This window comes from Rhinolophus ferrumequinum, chromosome 3, assembly GCF_004115265.2.
Source record: "Rhinolophus ferrumequinum isolate MPI-CBG mRhiFer1 chromosome 3, mRhiFer1_v1.p, whole genome shotgun sequence".
Classification (NCBI taxonomy): domain Eukaryota; kingdom Metazoa; phylum Chordata; class Mammalia; order Chiroptera; family Rhinolophidae; genus Rhinolophus; species Rhinolophus ferrumequinum.
The window spans coordinates 27,984,770-28,011,797 of NC_046286.1; the positions used below are offsets into that span (position 1 = coordinate 27,984,770).

Below are 27,028 nucleotides of genomic sequence, written 5' to 3' on the forward strand. Positions count from 1 at the left end.
CCTGCATTCATTAACTCAGGTTAGATCCAGGGAAGTGGGGCACTAACCATGGTTTATCAACTAGGAATCTACCGGTTACTGGGGTCTTCTGGTTTCTGTCTGTCTATCCTTTAGTACTGTGACATCAGTACTAATTTTCTGGATTCCTATATATTGTAGGCAGAATAGTAAAATGACCCTTTTAATGATGGTAATCCTGGAATAATCTTTTCCCTTTGACTGTGAGTGGATCCTGTTACTATGACGATAAATCATTCTGGTGACTGTGTTACTATGTATGATGAAAAAAGAGACTGTGTGGTTGGGCCTCATCTAATAAACTGAGCCCTTTTTGAAGCAGAGGATTTTTTTGTTTTTTGGTTTTTTTACCCCACTGGTGGCAAAAGAGGACGTCAAAGAGATTCAGAGGGTGAGAGAGATTAGACACTAGGGATGTTCTCCCTTGCTGAGGTCTAGGGAGTTATGGGGCATGACCCTGGGAATGGCCTCCATGAGCTGAAAGCTGTTCCATCTGACAGCCAGTGAGAAAACATGCACCAGTCCGAAAACAGTAAAGAAATGAATTTTTCCACAAATACTGAGTTGGAAGAAGACCCTAAACCCAGGTAAGAATTGCAGCCATAGCAGAGAATCTATTTACACCATGTCTGGACTTCTGATATATAGAATCTGTAAGATAATACATTTGTGTTGTTTTAAGCCACTAAGACTGCAGTAACTTTTTATACAACAATTAAAAAAAATTAAGACATCCTGCTTTTTTCATAAGCCCTTTTCTGTGGCTTCTGATAACACTGACCCTGATCTCCCACTTGCAATCTCTTTATTTATGTCAGCCTCTCTTGGCCTGTCATATTTCAGCTAGCCACCTAGGTAGGCTTTAGAATTTGAAGTTGACATATATTGTAAAGTTGATATTTTAATTTTTTTTTAATGAGGAAAATACAAAAATGGAATTATCTCTTCATAAAAAAAGTAAGATTTTAAAAACATGAGAAGTGATATTTCCAATATTTTAGAGGCAGTTACATTATTTGATCATGGACCTAATTTGGTCTCCAAATCACATTGTCAGGATCAATAAAGTTAATGCTAATGTATTTTCTTTTAATTTTTGAATCTGAACTGAATTTATAATGTATGCCAATTTCCATATAATTGCCTTAAATTAATCTTGACCAGGTCTAAAGAAAGTATGATACTTGTGAAGATTAGCAGAACCTGAATATAATTCTTTCAGATTTTCCTTTTTTTCTTATTTTTAGAATCATATTCCCATTTTTTCTGAACAAGTATATGTGAAATAAGAATATTTTAAAAAGTATAAAATTCTTCTTTAGAAGTATAATAACATTTTAATAGTAAATACAAAAGATGGGAGAAGTATTAAAAATTTGGCTTAATTTGCCATTGCTGAGGGTAGGGTGGGTACACCAGAATATTTATCTCTGTTATGGAAACTAGGACCCTTGTGCTTCTTCAATCTCCTTATGTCAATTTGTTTAATACTGAGAAGAGCAGATATTAAAAATGCTAAGGGGCTTAAATCAATTTCAAATGCAAAATTTAAAAAAAAATCAGCAGCAAAACATCTTAGAGAAAATTTGCTTTGAGTTGAATTAAAATTAATTACATAGGACAAGAGCAAGTTTCAAAGTGAGGAGACTGGCGACTTAAGTTTATCATTTAAGTCTAGATCCAACTTTCTGGAAATTCTGTAAGTGCTAAGATACAAATTCCTCCAAGAAATAATGAGAAGTTAGCTTTGAACGGTAATAGATACTTTCATGCAAACAAAATATTTAAAAACATCATTAATTCATGGATATTAGCTTGGTTGATATGTTATTAGTAGTTAAGCATTCTTTGAAAAAAATTGACAGAACTAAGTGGAAAGCTTTAAATAAAAATGTATGAACTAATAAAGGATTCAAATGCTTTCTCTTTATGAGAAAGATTTGGATTAAAAAAACATGAAGAATAGCCTTCCAAACAATCTTATAAAGAAGTAAATGTGTTTTTATTAACAAATTTATTAAAAGTGAATCATTCTTATTAAAATTGGACATATACAGCACATTGAGAAGTCACACTCACCCACATCCCTAATCACCTATAACTTAGAAAAGCAACTATTCCCTAAAAACTTGTACTATCTTTGGAACATTAATTCTGTCTCAGAGTTGTTATGTATATTAAAGTGTAATCTTATATATTTTATCTTCAAATATTTAAATGTACCTGTCAAAAATCTGGGCACACAAATAGTTATAACTTAAAAGTTGAAGTCCTGATATTGTCTGTATGGTAAAATGAATAAAATAGTACTAATATGAGTTTAATTTTTTGCTTGTGATTTAGTCAATTAATATAAAATATCTCAATAAAATGTCTTTATGAAATGAACTAAAGAGAAAATTGGTTAACGATTACTATCACAGGAAATAAAGATAATTAGAGTCAAATTAATAAAATACAAATAAAATTATTCAAGTTTTATATATAAATTATAATTTAAAGAAAAATCCATATCTCTTATAGTACTGGATCTATACATTTAAAAATCTGCAACAAATTTTTGGTGATGAAATAATTATGGGAATGATTTTGAAGTAATTTTTCTCATGCTTCTCTTTTCTCATGGAAGGAAGGGATAAGTCTGGCTGATAAATTCATTGTTATTCCAAAAGTGGTAATTGCTCCCTTATTTCACAGCTGGTACTTCTAATAATGTCTTTTCTCCTTTATGCTAGAAACTTGCATTTCCTGTATCATTTTCATTTGAAAAGTACTTTCTGATGCTTCTAAGATTATTTTTGTGAAGAAGTTTATCCTTGGGTCATATACTTCCTTAAAACTATTAATTTTATTTGTTTTAACCATTAGTAATATCTATCAAGTCTCTGTCTTGAAATATAGTTGATTCAAAAAGAAACATTTCAATCTCCATATCAGATGGATTCAGTTTGTCTACTTGTCCACTTGTGTGTTTGTGTTAGATACGAAGTCCCCTTTGCTATGACCATATCATACCACCAGGGTCAAGAAACATAGCAACTTCATGAGACATCAGGAGATACCCATACATTCTCTTTCATTACCATGCCAACTATGGACACGTTTTCTTTACCATGTATGTTTTTCTCTTAATTTGAATATTTTGTCATAGGTTTTACACTTTTATTGATTATACTTTTAAGAATAATGATGGTTACAATTTATCAATTTATCAAGGCTTACTAACTCTGGACACTCCATTAATTATAGCACAGGCCTTGTCTATTTTAATCCTCAAAAGAGTTGTTTACAGTGATTATGATTATTATTCCCATTTTAAAGGGACAAAGGTTAGGCGAGGAGTAGTTAAGTATTTCCAAGATCACACAATTACCAGGTAGATTTGGACCCAGATAGTTGGACTCTAGAGCCTAAATTCTAAAACTCCCGTACTGTGGTAAGGACACTATAGAAAACAGTACACTAATTTCTTTTCTTTTTTTTTTTTTAATTTATTGGAGTGACAATTGTTAGTAAAATTACATAGATTTCAGGTGTACAATTCTGTATTACATCATCTATAAATCCCATTGTGTGTTCACCACCCGGAGCCAGTTCTCCTTCCATCACCATATATTTGATCCCCGTTATCCTTATCTCCCACCCCCCACCCCCCTTACCCTCTGGTAACCACTAAACTAATGTCTGCAGTACAGTAATTTCTATGGGGTATTAACAATAAGTACAAGTCCTTTATAGCATATTTCAGTTACTGCTTTATTTCTGTAGAATTAAAAGTGACATTATTTATCTTTTGTGCTTTAGAAAGTTAAATAAGTATAAAATGGGAGATAATTACTGTGGGGTTAATAAAAAATAAGTATAATTCTTCAACCAGTTTTGTATAAAATGTGTAATTTTTTTTATGGGCCCTATTAAGTCTAAGAAAAAGAAAAATTTTGAAGTGTAAACAATGATATTTGTACACCTTCAGATATAAATACTAAATTATATACAAGAGCAAAAATTTACTCTTTATTGTTTTAACCTGTCAAAATGATAAATGCGACTTTATTTTATTTCCTTCCATTATAAAAAGCTTGTTAGAGTGCTGTAAAGGATGACAGAGACACTGGTATTAAAAGAAAAGACAGAAATAAACCACCAGAGAAAATAAAATTCCATAGGCTAAGCAAAGTAGTAAACTACTTAGTGAAACTTTACCCAAAATAAGAGCACAGATTGAATATCAAATAGAAAAATTTAAGTACATGGTTATAATCTTATGTACCCATATATGCATTGCAGCATTATCCACAGTGTCCAAAACACTGCGGAAACAACCAAAGTGTCCTGTGATAGATGACTAGATAAAGAAGATGTGGTATACATATAAAATGGAATACTATTCTGCCACAAGATGAACTAGTGCCATTTGTGACAACATGGATGGATCTTGAGATTATCATACCAAGTGAAATACGTCAGAGAGAAAAAGTTGAGAACTATATTTCACTCATATATGGGATATAAAACTGAAAGCAATAAACAAACAAGACAAACAAACAAACAAAAACTCATAGACACAAATAACAGTTTCATGGTTACCAGACTTACGGTAAGGGGTAGGGGAGTGGTTGGTAGAAGAGGGTAAAAGGAGTCAAATATATATGGAGATGGAAGGAGAACTGACTCTGGGTGGTAGACACACAGTGTAAAATATAGATGATATAGATTTGTACACTTGAAACTTATACATATAAGTTTACTAACCAATGTCACCTCGATAATTTTAATAAAAAATAAAAACAAATCCAGAGTTGTGTTTATCATTTGAAGTGTCCAAATTGTATCTAGAAATATATCCATTTGCAATTATAGATTGAATCTTTATATCCTGTTTTTAAGCACTAATCACTATAGAGGAAGCATTTTAGATCTTGCTTCCCAGCAACTGTCATCAGTTTTGGTTCAAATGAATTTTTATAATTAAAATTCTCTACAGGTTTGGGCATTTGTTACATTGACAAGCTCATGAGATATGCTCCAATATGGGAAAAATTAAAAAAATACTAAAAATCTCAAACTTTCAGTTTAAAACTCAACATATATGGGGGTGCCAAAAAAATGTATACACACAACTTGTATTCATCTTGTGTTATCAGTATATATTGAGTATTATAATTTTAATACAGTTTTATCCTTTTTTTTAAAAATAAAATTTTTTCTTTTTTCTTTTTTTTTCCTATTGGTTCATTAAGTGTGTTTTTCCAGGACCCATCAGCTCCAAGTCAAGTAGTTCTTTCAATCTAGTTGTGAAGGGAGCAGCTTACTGTGGTCCATGCGGGGATTGAACCGGCAACCTTGGTGTTATGAGCACCATGCTCTAACCAACTAAGCTAACCGGCCACCCTAGTTTTTCCCTCTCTTAAAATGTATATACATTTTTTTTTCTTTTGGCACGCTCTGTAGATAACAATCAGAGTGGCTAAATAAAAAATACTGAAAACACCAAATACTGTTGAGGAAGCATAGAAATGGAGTCACTCAGGCGTTGCTGTGGGAATGTAAAGTTGTATAGCCACTCTGGAAAGAGTTTGGCAGTTTCCCGTTAAACTGAACATGCACTCTTGGACATCTCTCCCGGAGAAATGAAAACTTATGTTCACACAAAAACTTGTACATAAATGTTCACAGTAGCTTTCCTCATAATAGCCCAAAACTGGAATCGGCCGTAATGTCCTTCAAGAGTGGAAAAAAACAAATAAAACTCTTTAGAGGGTAAACTATGGAAAATTCAGAGGGAAAGAGCAGAGAAATATGATAAGAATGTAGGAATTAATGTGGTTTCTGCATATGAAAGGTCCTTTAATTCAAAGTTGAGACACTAGAGCTTAGGCATTATCTACTACCAAGCTGTAAATTCAGAATGAGGAGTCAGGCTCCAGGAAGGGGGAGAGAGTTTCATATGGAATTCTGGGAGCCTAGGGAAAGTGGTAAGGACTGCCTCAGAGAATCAGCTATTTAATTATCTGGAAATGATACAGATTAAACAGCATTACTGTGAGAGAAAGAGACGTAGAGAAGGTTAGAAAATTCTGGCCAAAGTATAACCAGGGGTTTAGAACCATGAGAGATGTAAGAGTGTGGCTATGTCCAGAAATCAAATATCAGAATAGTCAACAATAAATGAAACAAATGAGTCAACATAAGTGCACAAGTCAAAGGTAGAATATATAGCACTAAAATCCAGGACAAACATGAAGCTTAGATGTCACATACTCAAAGCTTAAGGATTAGACAGGTATTAAATGTGGTTGGGGCTGCAGTTCAGAAACAGAAGTGAGTATGTAGAGTTAGATTAAAAAAAGAAAAGAAAAACTAAAAGTTTAGGGAGAGGCTAACATTTTGGTGGCACTGTGACACAATTTATATATATTTATTCATATAATCCACAAAAACAACTCCACAAAATTAGTGGTTGCCCCATTTCAGATGAATAACAGAGGCTATTCAGATAAATTTTGTAAAGCCAAAGAGCCAGTAGGTCACAGAATAAGAATTCTAGGATTTGTCCATGTTCCAAGCTCCTGCCGTATTTACCAGTCAATGAAATTGCATAACTCAGGGTTTTTAAAAACGGGTAAATAGCCTTAGAAATGCATCAAGATTTTGAAGCAGATTTTTGCCTTTAGCATGTCCTTACAGGAAGATGGTGAGACAAACAGGGAGAACATCATGTGACAACAGAAGGCAGCAATCAGAGTGATGTAACTGCAAGCCAAGGAACACCAAAGATTGACAGCTACCACCAGAAGGTAGGAATAAGCAAGGATAAATTCACCCCCACAGATTTTATAGAGAGCGTATGGTTCCACTAACACCGTGTTTTCAGACTTCTAGGTTCCAGAAATGTAAGACAATGAATTTCTGTAGTTTTAAGCCACTTGGTTTATAGTACTTTGCTAGAAAGTAGTATATCCCTACTTTGCTAGAAAGTATGGCATCCCTAGGAAACTAATACATTGTACATCAAAATGTATTCATAATTTCAGCATTTGTGTCACAGTTACAAAATCTCAGAGTCATTGTTATCAAATCTCATGTCTTCAGCATCTGTCTTCTCTTTTTATATTTTCTAATTCTAGCACCTGCTCTCTCTACAGTTCATATTGCAATATTGGTAGGTCTCTCCACTCCATATTGACTGCCTGTTATATACAAACACACAACCACAAGCCTAAGTCTACACAAATACAAACACATGCACATGAATATAGAATTCCAGTTATACTATCACGTGAGCAGGGCACAGACAGCGAATTCTAAATACTGCGCTTAGTATAGAGTTCCTCCATTCAACTATACAAAGTTACACATAAATTTCCAGAATAAGTGTAAGTACACAACACTAAACATCTATTTCATGCTGAACATGACTAGTTAATTTGTGGCACAAGTTTGAGGGTCCTTCTGTGCCTCAGGGACATAATCAGGAATGTTATTTTGAACTTATTAGACATTTGGATGGTAATAGACCTCTTGTTAGGCACTGTTTTATAATTGATAAAATGACAGATAAACCCACTTGTAGCATGTCTAGAAAAAGTGTTTTGCATAATTTTCACTTATTTGTCTTCGGGGGGGGGGGGCTTAAGATACTTGTCTCTGCTTCACAAAATCAGTTGCCAAAATAAATAAAATAATCCAATGTATCATCAAGTCCTGTTGGCTCGACCCTTAAACTATATCCAGAATCTGACCATTTCTCAAGCCTTTACCGCTGACACCTGGACTGAGTGAGCCATGGCCATTTCTGACCTTGACTAGGTCATTAGAGCCTAATGTACTCCCTGCCTGCATGTTCCCTCTCTACCACCACTAATCAATTCTCAACAGAGCAGCCAGACTGATCACACAGACTGTGTCACTTCTCTGCCCCAAGCCCTGGAATCGATTTGTTTCTTTCAGAATACAAGCCACGCCCTTAAAATGGCCTAACATTCTTGAACTGAGACTTTGTTTCTTTGACCCTATTAATTGGCTTCCTCAGAGATCAAACCTGATTACACTGTTGTCTCTCACCCATCAACCAGGAACCTATGACATCCCCCACATATACACATATACATACACACTTTATATATATATATATATATATACATATATATGTGAACTATACTGTATACTTTATTATATATAACAGGTTATGTGGAAATACAGGTTTATTATACTTAGTTTTTACTACCTGTCTCTCTCTACTAGCACTTAAGCTCTAAGAGGGTAGGAAGTGTTTTGTTTAGTAGTATATCAGACACCATAAATAGAGACCGGGACATGGTGTAGCCTCAATCAATGTGTTGCTAAGTGAAACATGGTTACTAAGAAAGAACATATGTTATGCTAATCTGTTACACTTAGATGATAACACTGTGGAGTGGTTTCAGTAATATCTTAATTATTGACATTAAATAGCATCTCAAAATTTACTGATTGATATTCATAAAAGCGACAACTCATCACACTGAACGAAATGCTGCAAGTATAAATAGATTTGGAAGGGATAGAAATATTTTCTTATTCACTTCTTACGTACAAGTGACTGATGATAATAAATAGAATTGAGAGAAACTATCCCTGTGCATAGGCAAGTCATTCCCCAAATTAGCAGAATTAGATGCATCTGCCCTACCCACTTTAGTGACCAACACAGTAGGTGAACATATTGGGAAACGACAAGAAGTGCCTTATAAATGATTAATTGACATATCTTAAATGATTAGGAAGGGAAGTGAAACTGGGAGGAGACTGGAAGAACTGGAGGAGGTCAAAATCATTAGTGTTTATAGTTGGAGTGAGGGGATGGGGAAAATGGAATGTGACAAAGTTTTGTTCATAAGGGGCAAACCCAAGATTTAATTTCTTAGAAATGTAGGATTTGTGTCCTGATTATTTCCAAGGGCTCACTGTGGTGCTAACTGTATAAGAGCAGAAGGTGTACTCAGCTGCATTTACTAAGAACCTTGTATGTGACGAGTGATGTACTGTCATATGATTATATAAAATGCTATCTAGGAAAAGTACAAGGACAATACTTCATTTAAATTTGTTATTAAACTTATCAAGTATTTTTTAGAAACTTTGTAAAGAAAATCATATCATACTGAATTACATACACACCTAAAAACTTATAAGACTGATATTATATGTGCTTCTTCTGAAGCATAAACATACAAACACACATGTACACATGCAAAACTAATATCTCATTGAATGAAAATTAACTTCACTGCTATAATTACACTTGAAATTCCATAAGCTAGAACTTCTTCAAATAATGAAAACAAAACAAAACAAAAAAACTCTCTTTCTGCTAAATACAATTCACTAAAGTTTTCTTTTTTTCCTTTTTTTTTGTATGTTTCCCAATTTGATAGTAATTGAAAGGGTAGAGGAGATTAGTTATTTCTACAGTGCACTGAAGTAGAAACAGTTATCCAAGAAAAGTAGTTTTTCTTTAATTATTTCAAGACTCTGAATTCAAATTCACACATGGGCTATTATCTTGTCTCAATATTTATGTAGTATTTTTGTGAAATAAAGGACACAAATTTAATTTATATTCTGAATGACATACGATGGAAACATCATCACAGCTTTGCAATAAGAAATGATAAATTACATTATGTGGAATGGGAAAACCCAATAAAGTTCCCTTGATTTCTTCATTTTTCCAGTTAAAAAAGAAAAAGAAAAAGAAAAAGAAAATACCAGCACTGAAGAAAATGTTAGAAAATGTTATATTGTGTTCAACCTGACAAAGAAGCTATTTCAAGAAATGAGAATAATAAAAGTTATTCCTAAACTTTGAAAGATCCATTGTAATGAACTGAACGAGCTCAGTTTCTGATTGCCTGCCAGCAGTGTAGCTGTCTCACACATACTCCTATTGATCTGGTAGTCTTTGTGGCACCGCATAAAGAATAACCATCTGTGTCAGGTACAACAGCAGGTGCCATCTCCATTGACTGGCGGCTGCCCTGATTACAAAGAGGCTGTTTAGAGCACCTGGTGACCACAACAGGCTCTTTTTTCTCTGTAAAAAAGAAAGTCATTTCTAAAAGTTTACTGAATTGAAACTGAGAAACTCACCGGAAATCATCAGCTGACGAGGTGCCAGAATGAACTCCAGTGAAGACAAAGTAAGAGGTGCGGTGACAGGAAGCCTCTGGCCTACAGCAGAAGATTCCCAATCATGCAGACTAGGCTGAAGTTCCCATTTGGACCACTCTGAAGAAGTTCTGAACTCTTCTTTTAAATCAGATGTTAAAGTTGGATAATCTGTATAGTATGTCTAATCGGGCATAAGTACAGATGTGGGGAAAGAGGTCTGTACTGGAAGTAATTGAGTCGCTGAAATGGTATAAAATGCAACATTAGAGATTATTTCCGAAAAATCAGACATTGAGTGTATGTACAGTAGCAAGTTGTTTTCAAGATCACTTGCATGTATAGTTTCAGGATGCCTCTAATTCAAAATCCAAAGAACTATCACTTATGTGAAGTTTGAACTGTTTATGAGATCCCTTACTCTGTTGCACGACCAATAAATTATCTTGATTCGGTACCTCAATAGGACCCATTGTTATACCATATTGTCTTATATCCAATATTTTAAAAATGTTTTCTGATACTGACAGATCATCAGTAGCCAGTTCTGAAGTCAAATCATAATTCATCAGGTCGAAAAAGACAGATTGTAAAGGGACAATGGATAAAGAAGTCTTATCCAAACATAAATTAACATCCAAATTACTTGATAGGGTAATGGATTCTTCCAAGGATGAGGATAAAATTTTTCTTTTCATACCCTTTTTAGAAGCAAATAAAAATAACAGTTCTGTGAATGCCACTGATGGCATTATTTCAGTAGGAGGAGAAAACGACCGCCCAGAAGTGATCATCTGAGTTCCCATTAGTGCATACCAGCTGGCTAATATTGCTGGGTTCATCCAGAAAGTCTCATAAAAGTGGGACTGTTTGCTACGCAAAACTTGATCTGAGAATTTATGAGAGGATTTTATTTCAGTTACAGAACATGTTGCACATGTTTGGCTTAATTCACTAAAAGAATCAGCAGTTTGTGATTTGATGTTTGTGAGTCTCTGGTTGCTAGATGCTTCAGTAATAACCTGATATTCACTGGAAACGGGGGCTTGTGTAGCGAATCTGTGCAGAGTTGATGAGTTTAAGATGGCTACCTGTTTAGATATAATTATCTTAGCAGGAGAAATGGGAGACGTTGAGCTCGGCAATCTCCAGTACTTTCTTCTTGGCATTAAAGAAACAGCTGAATATTCTTCAGTATCCTCTTGAGCCCCCCTAGAGACAACTGGAGGTGCACTTGTGGAAGCTGTTGTGAGCAGGAATCCACGGGAGAGGAACGAGTGCCTGTTTACTTCAGTATCAGCCCCTGGAATGTGACTAATTGCTGAACTCATTGTGGTAGCAGATAAGGCAACAGAATGATCATTGTCAGATAATAAAGACTATGTAGGAAAAATAAAATCTGTCTTTAAGGAAGAGATGATAAATGAGGTCCTCTCTCCCCTACTGAGGAAAAAGAAGCCTTGTGTGACCACAGACGTTTGGATAGGCATATGTGATCCAGATGTTTTGCCGCAGACAATTTGTGTTGGGCCATGAACACCAAAATTCAGAAATTGAGAAGAGGAAACATCTGTGGAAGAAGTAAGACTGTCTTTTGCTGAAAGCTCACGAGTTGAAATTAGTTCTTCAAGTAAATAGCTTCCAAAGGATGTGCCAATATTTAATGCTGACAAACCAGCAGTTGGTAGAACATCATGCTTGAAAATGTCTGTCTGTTTTGGACCTTCAGAGAAGAAAAAGCGAAAAAACAAACAAACAAATAAAAGAACTAAAAGTGAGCAAATTTGGCCCTGGGTTGACTCTTCTGTAAGTTACATTTCCACTTCACACCCATTACAGAGCAGCTAAATATGGCTCTGTAAATCATATTTCATATAAAAGTATATAAGAAAGTTCAGTGACCACACAAACTGCATAATTACGACTGCTATTATTCACACTCCCTCGGAGTGCCCAAGTCAGAACAAATGCTATTAGGAAGAATGGACAGAGTACAAACTAAATGACTTCTTTGAATTGTAAAACATGAACATTTACAACTCTTTGTCACTGATAGAATAAATGAATATTTGACTTATTGACTTAAAAATATTAGAAATATCATTTTACTTTCTAAATAGGCAAATGATTCTTTATATTAGATAACATTATATTTCAACTTAATTCTTTGAAAGAACAAATTACATAGACAAAAAACAGAGCAGTCTACCTTTCTGCTTATAATATCCAATAACCTTCAAAAATATTTTTCTTAAACAATGAATACCTTTTTAAGAGCTGTAATTCTCACTCTGATTATTCTGAGTGACAATGACTATAGCAAGAGTGAATCTGGAATTTAACATATGATGTGCTATTTAAAATATGTCATCTTTGTTAAAAAAAGAATATATATATATATATAAATATATATATATATGGCATCTATTGATTTAGTTAATTAAATAAGACAAACAAAAACATTCTCAAGTGTTCAAAATACATCACAATAAGAAAAAAACAGATATTTTAAGTATAGGAGTGTTTTTTCAATAAACTGACGGGAATATAAATGTACATATAACGATTTAGAGATAGTAAATAAAGACATAATGAAGCAACTCATATAAAACCCTCTTAAATAAGTTTTACTGATACTTAAAACAAACTGAGCTGGGATTGGGGATCTAGTTATCTATCAAAACTTACATTTCAGAATAAAGAATATTAATAAACTTTTTTGAACTGTTCCAGAGAAAGTATTTATTAGCAAAGTACATCAACATTCTTAAAACCGAACTTAAGACATAACACATAACCAACAAGAATTCTAAGACAATTTTACACCCCTGATATATCACATATCTTAGAAAAATAAAGATTGAAATGTCAAAAAACATCTTTCAATACACAGCTTTTTCAAAATCAAACTTCTCCATATCTTCTTCATCTCAAGTACTTACCTTGATCAATTGAATAAGTATTCATTATGGTCCACAGTCCTGTAGCTCTTGCAGATGGAAAGCTACTGACTGAAGTCTCAGAAGCAGGCATTGTATATGTTTGTGTAGAAATGGCATCTGTTCTTTGAGAGATGGGAGGTAAACAGCTAATTCTCCTTATTTCATCACCACAAAGAAGCCCAATGGAGCATGTCTGCAAACAATAATCACCATAATTAAGCTCACAGTTTCTTTGTCTCCGAAAGAGAACTTTTTAAGTTAGTTTTGAGGCTCATTTGCATTTTCATAGTCATATTAAATGGCTCAAATCATCGCCTTATTTCCTTTGAAAATAAAATCACTATAGTAAAATTTATCTGTATTTCAAAATTAATTAAATCTTTCAAATTTGGAAATGCTCAATTAAATGCCTAAATTTAGTCCTAATTCCTTTAATTTTAAGTCAAAATAGTAGTACTTTACATTTGCTTTCCAAATATTTTTTTTTCCAGTGAAGAATTTCTACTGTATGGTAGTCAATATGGATCTAAAAGCTCTACTAAAAGTATAAACTTTTCTTATTTATTTGGAAGCTAATATAAAAGGCAGTATCTACAAAAGATAATTTGAAAACATTTTCTTGTGATGTTCAAATCATTTCAATTTGTATTGGTTTACAGAGCAGTGTTCCTTATATGTTTTACTTTGACATGAATAATCTATTTCTACGATATACTTATAAAATAATTTCCACTTAAAGAAATTGTTCTTAGCTCATAGGAAAGAGAATTGTGATGCAAGCATAAATAAGTGCAAATGAATCAAGGGATTCTTTTTTAAATGTAGAATTAAAAATAAGTTATACTATTTGAAGCATTTTGAACTTTAAGGAAATGCAATTCAAATATTATTTTAAATTACTAATATATGCATTTTCTAACACTGAAGACATATTCAATAGGCTTCACTGATCTGATATTTGTCCAAGATTGTATCTAATTTGCACAAAATGTAAATTTTGCTTAAGATATTCTTTGTGTTTTGTTTCACAGTTTATTCTCTATTCACTTTCAACTCACACCTGCATGTATTTATAAAAGTCAGAGGATTCTTGATGTTACACAACTGCTTTAAAATTCTAACATGTAGAAAAATAGTAAAAAGTGAAACTAGAAGTAATAGAAAAAGTAGCAAGAAAAAAATATGTATTATGATTCCGAACTTTAAAGACTAAGAGATTTATCCTTTTCTCCACTCAAGGGTAAGTAGCAAGCTCTGAGAAGACTTCACAGATTAATGAAAATACACAGAAAACTAGGACAGAGACCAGAATGCCAATATACTAGTTTATAGTGAAAAGATAGCTGTGTACAGCTCATACACATTTGCATGTCATGGTCAGCATTTTCCAATTGAATCACAATCAGAAGCGTATTATCTACCTGGAGAACTCATCAGCAGAGGGTTAAGGGATCCTCAAAGGCCCCATATCAACAAGTTCTCTCCATTCAGCATGGCTGCACAAGAATCACAGGTTTCATTGATACTCATTAGACCAGAACATATAAAACTAGGTAATTTTAATCCTTAATGACATCACACTAAGATATTGCCATAAGAATGGAATACTTGATGTACCTTCATTAAAGCTATCTATCCTTACACAACTTTACATTGGCACTGCCAACATTTGTCTCCATGACTCTGATATGTTCTCTAATAATGTCCACTATTATATTGTTTGATATGTTAATACATTCATCCTTCCAGGTGACATTTAAGTCTAGCAGCCAGGAAGCCATACATTTTTCTTTCCTATGTTGCTTGCCTAGGCTCACATCCATCATGTGCTTTTCTTAAAGTTTAACTTTCAAAGGAGATTTTTTTCCAATCTTTAGCTGGATAAAAAACAAACAAACAAACAAAAAATATTCCCAGGTACTAGCAACTCAAATCATGATCTTCTTTTTTAAATTTTATATATAAACAATTTTATGTATATAAAATGAGAGACAGAGAGAGAGAGAGAAAGTTTAAGCAAAATCTATTTGGAGGAACACTTTATTTAAAAAAGAAGGTCATGAATTGAGTTGCTTGAATTGCTAGTACCTGGAAATATAATAAGGTGTTTTTTGTTTGTTTGTTTTATATATATATATATATATATATATATAGAGAGAGAGAGAGAGAGAGAGAGAGAGAGAGAAGTATATATATATATAGAAGTTTGTCTATAATAAATTGTGTATATCTTATATATGATATACACAATTTATTATAGACAAACTTCTATATTTCCCTTAGTTAAATCTTGAACTGCCTGGCAACGCTTACTAATGTTCCATAACCCTATTTCCTATTCTTCTTGGACTATATGTCTCAGTCACTTTTTCTGTTTATGTGTGACCATGTGACTTAATTCTAAGCAAGGAAATGTGAATGCTCATGAAGTATGCTACTTTCCAATAATCCAAAAGAATTCAGCTATGTGTGAACCTCCAGCCTTTACCCCTATGTGGTGACTGCAAAAAATACATGTAAAGATAGTGCAAACAACATCTTTGGTAAGGGGCTAATATCCAACATATTTAAGAAACTCTTACAACTCAACAACAAAAAGACAACAATCTGATGTAAAAAATGGGAAGAGGAAAAAAACAGAAACTTCTCCCAATAAGACATAGAAACGGCCAACAGATATATGAAAAAATGTTCAACTTCAATAGCTATTAGGGAAATGCAAATCAAAACCACAGTGACATATCACCTAACACCAGTTAGAATGGCTATTATCAACAAGGAAAATAATAACAAGTGCTGGAGAGATTGTGGAGAAAAAGAAACCCTCATGCACTGTTGGTGGGAATGTAAATTGGTACAATTGTTATGGAAAACAGTATGAAGATTCCTCAAAAAATTAAGAATAGAATTACCATATTACCCAGCAATGCCCCTCCATGATATTTACTCCAAAAATCTGAAAACATTTATCTGTAATGATATCTGCTCCAATGTTCATTACAGCATTATTTATGGTGGTCAAGACATGGAAACAACCAGTGTCCTTTGATAGATGGTTGGATAAAGAAGATGTGATATATATATACACACACACACACAAAGGAATACTACTCTGCCACAAGAAAAGATGAAATACTGCCATTTGTGACAACATGGATGGATCTTGAGATTATTATGCTAAGTGAAATAAGTCAGAAAAAGTCAAGAACCACATGACTTCACTCATGTGTGGGATATAAAACTAAAGGCAACAAAGGAACAAGACAAGCAAATAAAGAAACAAAAACTCAGATGCATTCAATAGTTTAGTGGTTACCACAGGGTAAGGGGGTGATGGGTGATGGTAGGAGAAGGTAAAGGGGGTCAAATATATGGTGATGGAAGGAGAACTGACTCTGAGTGTTGAACATATAATGCAATATATAGATGATGTATTATAGAACTGTACACTTGAAACCTATATAGCTTTGCTGACCATTTTTACCCCAATAAATTTTAATTAAAAAATTTCAAAAAAAATACAAAAATAAAAAATAATTAATAAATAAATAATAACTAAAATAAAAAGTAAAATATCTTGGCAGATCTAATTTTTTTAAAAAATGATAAAGCCATAAGAAGGAAGCAGCCCAGTTCCCTAAATCTCTATTTGAAGGGGAACATCTAAAATCAGAAACACTCACTTAGATTTCAAATAAATGAAAAATAAATTTATTTTATATTAATCTACTAAAATTTTGGAGGTTATTGATATAGCAACCAGCATTGCCCTAATATGTCAACCTTTGCCTCACCTGGTCTTTCTGATCATATTCTTTGTTAGCTATAAGAAAATTAAACCAAAACCAAACACCACATAAATGGTTGGACATTTCTTTTCCATAACTGCTTGATTACACTGAAGGATATTGGCATTTCAAACACTTAGCTTTGCTTTAATTCAGTAAACCTTTAATTTTGTATATTTCCTCTTCACTTTATGGTTACCCTAGTATACTTATTTTGCCAGTATATCTCTCATTCACTCATTCATCTGTCAAATACCTGCCAACCATGAATAGCATAATGCTGCACTCACTGGTATTTCCTGAAACATAATATGTGCCAAGATGATGATAGTTGTTTCTACAAAACTCCAAGACGTCAAAAACAAACAAACAAAATCCTTGAGAACTTGCAAATAAAGTATTTCAAATCAGAGCTATATGAGCATGTGGTCGTCCACTTTTTCTTGGACATTGTGTAGCCCTTTATGCTTTGCTCAACAAACAGTTATGCATTGATTTCTAAGTGTCAGTGACTATATTAAGTGTTGGAATGAACTAGTCAACAAGAGAGGCAAAGTTTCAACCATTACATAGCTTGTATTTTAGTAAAGAATTCAGAATTTATTAACTAATACCAGTTAGTAATAAGTGGCTTAAGACATAATAGTGCAGGATAAATAATAAGGAAAAACAAGGAGGGCTGTTTTGGAGGAAATAGTTAAGGAAGTCTTCTCTGATCAGGATATGAATTGACGTGATTATCTGAGGAAAGAGCATTCAAGGCCAACAGAAGGATCGTGCAAAAGCACCTAGACAAAAAACATGCTTTGTAGGTTTCAGCCACAGCAAGATGGGCAGTGTGGATGAAGAGAACAAGGGAAGGCCATGAGGGGATAGAAGTGAGGTCACAGACATGGCCGAGAACAAGATCACATAGGATGATTTGTTTTTTCATTTGTTCGTTGTTGAATTTGGAATCAATTCTGAGAGTGATGGGAAGCTCTTGAATATTTAATACTTCAAATAGAAAAATGACATGGTTTCATTTATATTATGAAAATATTATGTTAATGCTATGTATATAATAGACTCTTAAAGATGTTTGGAGTGAGAGAAAGAATGGAAGCTGGAAGCTAGCAGTGGTCTAGGCAAGAGATAAAATATAGATTAGCCTGGAGTAAAAATGATGGATATAGTGAGTAAAGGTTACTTTGGGGATATAGTTGGAAGGCAGAGTCTATAATATATGCTCATATACTAGATGTTTGGAATGAAAAAAATAAAAGTTTAATGATTCTTAGGTTTGATTTCTATCACTGAGTAGTGGTGCCCCTTACTAATGTCAAGAACCCTGGGGGAGACCAGTTAGAGATTAGCAGTAAATCAAGGTTGCTGTTTAAATACTTTAAATTTGAAAAGCTTTTTAGTCATCCAGATATGGATACAGAATGGGATTCTCTCCAGTGGCAGAATTACCCTTAAATCATTTCAATTAAGGAAGAAAGAATGATGTAAATGAAACCAGTGTTATCCTGTAGCCTTTCAAATTCCGTAGTCACAGAGCTAGAAAATAGCAGAGCCCTGATTCATAGGTAGGCTCTAGAACCCACACATAAAATCACTATGCTATATTTATGCTTCTTGTTACATCTTCAACGTTTGCTATAAACAGTTCTACACTACAGCTGATTATTTTAGATATTAAAATTAAAACATTCTTCTATTTTAGCAGCCTGTTTAACAAACATCACTATCAATTAAATTTAACGATCACCAACAATGTGTTAAGATTTAGGCAAAACAGCATGTATTACTGAAATGAGTTTACAACACAGTGGATTATTATTTTTCATTCTATTAACAGTAATATTTGAGGATGTAATGTACTTTATCCTTATTTTCTACTTGAAATGATGAGTGTGGAATATAGCAAAAGAAAATCCTAGTGGGCCCAATCAGTTATACGAATACCAATTTAATTCTATGGTTTAATCTACTTTCCTCAGAACTGGTGGGCCATATTTATTTGTTAAAGTTTACTTAAATCATGGACAACTTGAATTTTTCCACACTATCAAAATATGAATTAATAATTTTTTGTTGTTTATATAGAAATCTTTTTACATAATTTTTAGAGACCATTGCAAACGAAACTATGGAGCCCTTTGTTGAAAAATGGTTAAATATTTAAGTTGGCCACAGCAGAATATTACACCGTGTGTGTGTGTGTTCCATGGCAGGGTTCCATGGCAGGGTCCATGCAACTCATAGGTCACACAGCCATGTTGTCAGCCTGCTTACACATACTACTCTTGCCAGATTATATTACACCTGATTTACCCACTTCTAGCTTGATGTTCTTTGTCAATTTGCTCAGGGTGATAGTTGCCTTCTTAAAATGAAATACCATGTTTCCCCGAAAATAAGACCAAACTGGATCATCAAGTCTAATGGGTCTTTTGGAGCAAAAATTAATATAAGACCCGGTATTATATTATATTACATTATATTATGTTATATTGTATTATATTATATTATCAGTATACAAATATTATATTATATTATATTATATTATATTTATATTATATTATATTAGATTATATTAGATCATTCTTATATTAAAATAAGACCAGGTCTCATATTAATTTTTGCTCCAAAAGACGCAGTAGAGCTGATGGTCTGGCTACATCTTATTTTCAGGGAAACACAGTATCATCCTGCCAATTAGAAAAAACAGTTCAGATGACTGGTATACTAAATTCACAGCATGGTGCTCCTTGTAGAATTATAAAGGAAACATCAGGCAGAGAAACCAAGAAAAAGAAACCAAGCAAAGCAGCATCGGCTTAGTTACCCCATCAATTATAGTTCTAAGAAGCAATAAACTCTTCCCAGTTTCCTAGACAGTAAAGCTTTTAATTTATGCTAATTGGAATTATTATGTTTCATTAGGAAAGGTTCACCAAACTAAAGTTCTGTTTAAATAAGTTCTGCTTTTTGGCAAACTCTTGCATCATTTACATAATTTCTAATTCTATAAAAATTTCACTGCATAAATTTTATTAAATAAAATTCTCAGGTCACAAGTTACAAATCACCATCTAATCACAAGACCAATAACCCAATAGTTTACTTCTAGTTAGTATACCTTTCCCATAACTTGCTGGTGAGGTAATGGGAAAACAATTACAAATTGTAACTGTATTCCCATCATGTCTGCAGTAGGCAAGATCATAAATTCTAAGATGGGGTGGCCCGTTGGCTCAGTTGGTTAGAGCGCAGTGCTCATTAACACCAAGGTCAACGGTTTGATTCCCACATCGGCCAGTGAGCTGCACCCTCCACAACTAGATTGAAAAAAAATACAACTTGACATGGAGCTGAGCTGCGCCCTCCACAACCAGATTGAAAACAACAACTTGACTTGGAGCTGATGGGTCCTGGAAAAACACACTGTTCCCCAATACAAATGAATGAATGAATGAATGAATGAATGAATGAATGAATAAATAAATTCTAAGATGACCCTCCAGGTTTCCTGCCTACTCCAACCCTCCACACCCCACCCTCCTACCTACCAATGTAGAGGCCCTGCATAATACATGATGAATTTTACCCAATGATTAGGTTAGGTAATGCTATTTGGTAAAATTGACCCTAAAGGAGATTACATAAGCCCTTTAAAGGTAGAATTTTGTCTGGCTGTTTACAGAGGAGGAAGCCAGAGATTTGAAATATAGAAAGGATTTGAGTCCTGTTGCTGTTTTAAATAGGAGCTACATGACAAGAAATTCAGGTGTCCTCTAGTAGTTGAGAGCAGTCCCAGGAATAACCAGTAAGTCACCAAGGAATTCAGACCTACAACCAACCAAAGCTAACCACTCAAATGAATTCTGCCAATGACAGAAATGGGCTTGGAAGTAGACCCCCTCCTCCGGTCTCAGGAGGAGAATTTAATCTAGCTGACACCTGGATCTCAGCTGAGCAGACAAGCCAGCCATGTCATGCCAGACTTCTGACTTACAGAACTATTAGCTAATTACATGAGTTTTGTTTTAAGTTGCTAAATTTGTAGTGATAGAAAACTAATACACTAGCCCATCAATCTCAACAGTTGTAAATACCATAAAACTGGGTCCTATCCAGTACCAGAGACAATGCTAATCATGAAAGGCAGTATACTGAGAATCCTTTCACCAAGAGCTGGTGGGGCCTGTAATGTTTTTAGAGTCTTTCCTGGACCACTGTACCCTCAGATCCATTCTTCTCCATGCCCCTCCCCTGCTTTGCCTCATGTTGGAGGAGACCTGATTGCCCCTGCAGGCTGCATTTTTCTGGGTTTCCACATTAGCTGGTTTCCACCAGTGGAGGCACTAGTATCTCAGTGGAAAGTGGCACGGAGGGAGAAAGCAAGACATCCTTACTTCTCTCTATGCACAGGTGATACCCTAGCCTCTGTGTCCCTCTGCTCCAATTCCTGCATCTTTTAGGTGACATGTACCCATGGACATTTCCTCTTCCCTTCACCTTCCTAGGTTACCTGGAATGGATTCATGCTGGTGTTAATCTCTGCTTACCTCATTATCTTTCGGTTGGATCTCTGCTCTTCTTGCACCTCTGAACCAATTCCCTCTATTATAAATGCTAGAAATGGTTTGTGTCTTCCTGTTTAAGACACTAACTGACTCAGTGTTGTTGTCCTATGAAGGCTACTTGGAAGATCTCTGTAATCTAACTTGATTGGGAGAGGAAAGGTAAAGCAGGTGTCAACCTGAAAGTGGGAATAATATTCTCAAGATCGATTATCTTTCACCCATAGTAAGAAAAAAAAATCTATATGAATGAGCAGAGATTAAATTCTAAGGATACTTTGGTATAAAATATGTAATATTGTAATACACAACTTTTGTATTACACAATTGGGCTATATACATATTTTTAGTTTTTCTAGAATTTTTGACATGAAATCAAAATATAAACATGATACCAATAATTAGAATTGTTCATTGTATGATTGTTTGCATGGCAACTTGACTTATATGTCTATCAGCACACTAAAACTCCCTCTAGGCAGCAAACTATCTTCCACTTTCCACAGAATAGTCAGGGCTAGTGTGATGTTTGGTATATAGTTACATATTTGGTGGTCAGTAAACATGGCCAAAAAATTTTTAAAAACTAAACTAAAAGATAATATTCCTTTGAAAACACATTTTTATATATCTACTTCCACATTTTCCCCCTTTCTCGACAAATCTTTGAAAGAAATAATCCCCAAATTTCCCACAGACATCATTGTTTCTTCAAGTCATTCTAATCCAGCCTCCATGTCCTCATGTCACGAAAAATATTCTTGTGAATTTTCAGAAATACAACCATAGTGTTAAATTTAAAGCACAGTTTTTGGTCTTCATTTTATTCAAATTCTCAACAATATTCAAGAGAATCAGCCACAATTTTCTGAATTATTTGGTTTCTTTCATACTTCCTTTCTCCTTACTCCTTCTTAGTCTCTTTTCTTGGCTTCTTTTCTTCTTTCTGGCCTGCAACTTAGAATTTATTTGTATTTCATGTTCAGTCTTTTTTCTGTCAACATATTCCCCAGAATATGTTGTCATCTATTTGAAAGACCACAAAGATATTTACATATTGATGAGTCCAAAAATTATATCTCTACTTCATATCTCTCCACAGTAAATTCTTATATAACCAATACCTTATTTAGCATCATTAAGTATATCATGGGGACCTTAAATTCAACATTGACAAGTATTGCAGTATTGAACTGCTGATTCAGCCCTTCCATTCTAACATGTTCCTCTAATTATCCATGCCTCTCAGGAAATGTATTACCATCACTCTATTGCTCAAGTTGTCTTTCATTTCTTGCACTCTCCTAACACCTACTCAATACCAGCTTTTGCTAATTCTTTCATAGTACATTTTAAATCTAGTCTTTTCTCTCAATTTGCTTGCCACACCACAGATGGAGCCATTACTATCTTTCATACAATAGTTGTAATATCCTAGTCTGTTTCTTTACTCTTACTTGTAACCCCCTTCTAGACCCTTCACAGAAGAACAGGCATGATATTTAAACACCTGAATAAAGATAACATCACTTCCTATTTAAAAACATCTTAATGTATTTCCATTATGTTTAAATATAATCCAAACTATTTGCTGCTGTTTATTACTCCCTATATAAACTGACTCTGCAGCCTTATCCTCTCCCTCGCTCCTACCATACTTACTGTGTCCAACTCGCATTGTCTATCCTTTATTATCCCTATGGGGCAAGGTCTTCTCCTCCTCATGACCTTCGCATATAATGATACTCCAGATAGCACATCCATCATCTCACTCTTCCCTTGGATTATTTCTTCTCATTTCTCGGGTCTCAACTTAAATGCCCTCTTCTTAAAGAGACTGTCTCTGCCGTTTACATTATTTTTCTCTCACTGTAAGTTTTCCTTTTCCTTCAGAATACTAACTTCAGTCTGAATTATGTTTTTATTCATCTATTACCTTGACTTAGATATCTTTCCTGGTATACTACAAGCACCGCTAGGCAAAAGCCTATGTCCATTCCATTCCGCATTCTATTTAGAACACTATTGCTATGTTTCTTGCCAATTAGTTTATTGAATGAATATATAAATCATATTTACAAAATTGTCTCTATACATTAAGTGGTTGAGCTTGCAAATAATAAGTATTTCCACCCACTTCTTGTTTTATTGATGTTTGAAACACAAAACGACCTTCCACATGTTTTCATAAGAAAAGCAAGCAACTAAATATGAGAGTTTAATAAATGCTAGTCTTGACATACAAGGATGATTAAGTTTAAGAAATAAGGGCCCGAATCATGTGAATAATCTGTCTTGAGACCACAGGTGAGAGATTAAAAAGAAACACAGTGGTACTATTACACTTTTCCTTTGTATCCTCTACACTTGAAAAGATAATTTCTACTTTTCCAGGATCTCTTGCTAAGGAATGCTTAAAGCTATTGAACAAAGATGGGCTAGGAAGAATGGGTAAAATCTTTGAATGTTTAAGAATAGGGCAGTAAAGTAAGCTCAAGGTCATTTAGCAACATCCTATTCATTGCATTTAAACGTGTGTGTGAGGTGATTCTTGGGCTTTGGGTACTGATAAAAACGGAGGACTGTATGAGTTTTTCTGGTTGCTCATCACATCACTAGAGGCGAGATGCAAACTGGTAGAAGAACAGGACCCATTGCCACCTCTGTTGGGTGGACCTCTCGGTAACAATGACTAGGGCTTTGCAATATGTACTATCATGGATGCTAGTCTCCCAAATGTGTGTCTCCAGGCCTCAAATGCTGCTCTGCATGGTAGCACTGACCCTTTTCAGGATAACTCTTCTCAGCCAGAGAAGGCTTATGGGAAAAAACGCTCACAGGACAAAATTGTTTGGCTCTTTCCACATTCTGTTTCCTTCCTTCTTCCTCTTCTCCCTCCCCTCCCCCTCCTCTACCTTGTCTTCTCCTTTTCATCTACTTCCCTTCCCGTCCTTTCCTCTTTTCTTCCTTCTCTTTTCTTCTGCATAACTCCACAGAAATTTCTCAATGATACATTGTGAGTTAAATTTGAAAGGGCAAGATTAGAGATCAAGAGACCTCAGAGGACCTGAAAGACCTCTGCTGAAGCCCAAGTCAATATAAGACTCCATCCTTTTTGAAAAACTCCATCAGAGGGCAGTCAGGGTTTTGGAACAGGAGTCTGGGGAAATCCCTTGGATTTCTAAACTCTGTAGGCTGTTGATAGTTTATGGTCAAAATCTTAAACAGCTGCAGATGAAGCTTATGATTCGAAAAAGATGTAATCTAAGCATTCAACATCCAAAAATAAAGGCCTCCTCACATAATACTGTATATGTGACAGGAGCAGATGGTAATAGTGTAAACTGTCCTGTGGAGGCTGTCAGTGGACAGACCTGGACAATAAATCTGATCTATGCATGTCTTCTGTACAAGAGTCCACTTTAATGGATGGATGTAGATAGCTCTAAAGATGACATGAACTATCCATCTGCCTAGGCTGTGTGTGGCACTAAAGCTAAGTGACTACTTGTATTTATTTTCTACCTCAAGCCACTACCAAAAAAGTGGCCAACCTCTTACGAGTCATATAACGCTAGTGATATTCCTGCATGATGACTTGACAGCAAATAACAGGAATTCTCATTCCCCTGATGTGCACTTGTTTCTCTTCTTCCTTCTTTTAGACAGGAGATGGGGCTGGATTGGCTACACATTTGACTACCTATTCCTTGAAGTTGATGCATATTTTTCTCTCTAGTTAAAACTAATTCATCTAGAAGGATTCCTGAGAATCCTGTGGTCCGGTTTTACATTAAACTCTTCAGTGTTGTCCTGTTTTATAGTAAATCCTAGGTTATCTCCATAATATACTGCCAGGAAAATTTTAAATGCTCCTTCCTAGTGGAAGATTAGAATGACAATTTCTATCTAGGAACAATGATAGTATATACTAAAAGTCTTTCAAAATCCTTTTGTGTATGATTACTTGATCTAAATCAGTTATTTTTCTCTCTTTCAAATAAGATGAAAAACAAGAAATAAAATCCTAAACCATGAACAAAAGCTATTGGTCCATAATTCCATGAAGCCATGTAAAGTCTGAAAAACACTGAGAACCTGTGTTATTTTCCTTTAAGAAGAAGCGCAGTGGCCTCATCTCCGTTTTCTGGCGGGAGGCCTATGTACCTGTGACCTGAGTTCTTCTCTGGTGTCTGTCAAAGAGTCCTCTATTTCCAGGAAGTGAAGGCTCTAATAGCTTAGAAGACAACTTTCCCCTCATTGAATATGGCTACCAGATAGATTTTCAAGAGATTTGCTTCACTGGAGATGTCTCTGCAAGTACAGGTTCATTGCTTTTCTATACAGTTTTAATGGTTAGGGACAACTTCTATGGGACAAATGAATGCAGGGGTAAAGATATTGAGTACCGGGCTGAATCAGACTTATTTTCCTAACCTGGACAGAGGAAGATGCAATATGAAAGGCTGGAAAGCACAGCTCAGGGGAGAATCCAAGGTTAATATTAGAGACAAATGTTCAGGCAACAGATATAACTGCAGAAAGTTGATGAGGCAGGAGGTCAAGAGACATTGTTTTACAGTCAAGTCCTCAAAAGTATATTTACTAAGTACAGAATATGTGCCAGAGTTATCTTTAAAAATAAAAGTCTGGCCAGGTCATTCCTCAGCTGAAAAAATCATCAGTGGGTTACCATTCTTTCTAGGAGAAAGTAAAAATGATTTAGCTTAGCACACAAAGCCACTGGGCATTTCTGAAAACTTAACTATTTCTTACCACTTTTTCACACATGCTATGCTAATTCCCACTTCACATTATGTTCTTTTCCTTCATGAATTCTACTACTGCCATATATTCCCACCCTGAACCTGGGTACCCTTATTACTCAACTTTTTTGATTCAGCTAACCATTCTCTTAGAAACTGTCTATATTCCTTAATATTATTATTTTTTAATACATAACTACTTTGCTCTCATGAAATATTCTGCAACCTGAACTGTCTGTGGCCATTATCTGTCATATTGTAATGATTGTTTGACATATTTTTACACTCCCAGTAGTCTATAGCTTTTTAAGAGAAAAAATAGTCCTTACATATCTAGCTCAGTGTGTGGCACAATATGTTACTACTGTGCTTCCCCGAAAAATAAGACCAGGTCTTACATTAATTTTTGCTCCAAGAGATGCATAAGGGCTTATGTTCAGGGGATGTCATCCTGAAAAATCATGCTAAGGCTTATTTTCCGGTTAGGTCTTATTTTCGGGGAAACACGGTAGTAAAGTATACTCTTGGGGAGCTTTAGGTCTCACGCTGCTTCACGTTGGATTGAAAGAAGAGAGTAATAGTTCTAATGAGTTGAAGACCTAAGGACCTTTGACTTAGGAATTTTAATTGATTAGGAATGTTAAACTTGAGTCTTGGGACAAGATCTTTGTATAACTTCGTTTCCACTGAAGATTATAGCTTATTAATTAAAAAGCCTGCGGAGTATAATGGGTTCATAATTTGAGAACCAAATTTTAATTACTAAATGAAAGGTAAAATTTGATAAATAAGTT

General features: G+C 34.5%; 1 protein-coding gene and 1 non-coding gene across 2 annotated transcripts in view; one reads left to right on the forward strand and one right to left on the reverse strand.

The window, feature by feature from the left end:
* The first annotated feature begins 531 nt into the window (after nt 1-531).
* LOC117020635 (elongation factor 1-alpha 1-like) overlaps nt 532-27,028 on the forward strand; it is a 48,242-nt gene continuing 21,745 nt past the window's right edge. Inside the window, exon 1 of the mRNA XM_033103292.1 lies at nt 532-605. Within this exon, the coding sequence (XP_032959183.1) occupies nt 532-605 (74 nt within the window). The remainder of the gene's footprint in view (nt 606-27,028) is intronic.
* On the reverse strand, nt 5,333-5,406 carry TRNAM-CAU (transfer RNA methionine (anticodon CAU)). Its single transcript has one exon. It is a non-coding gene; the product is annotated as a tRNA-Met (tRNA).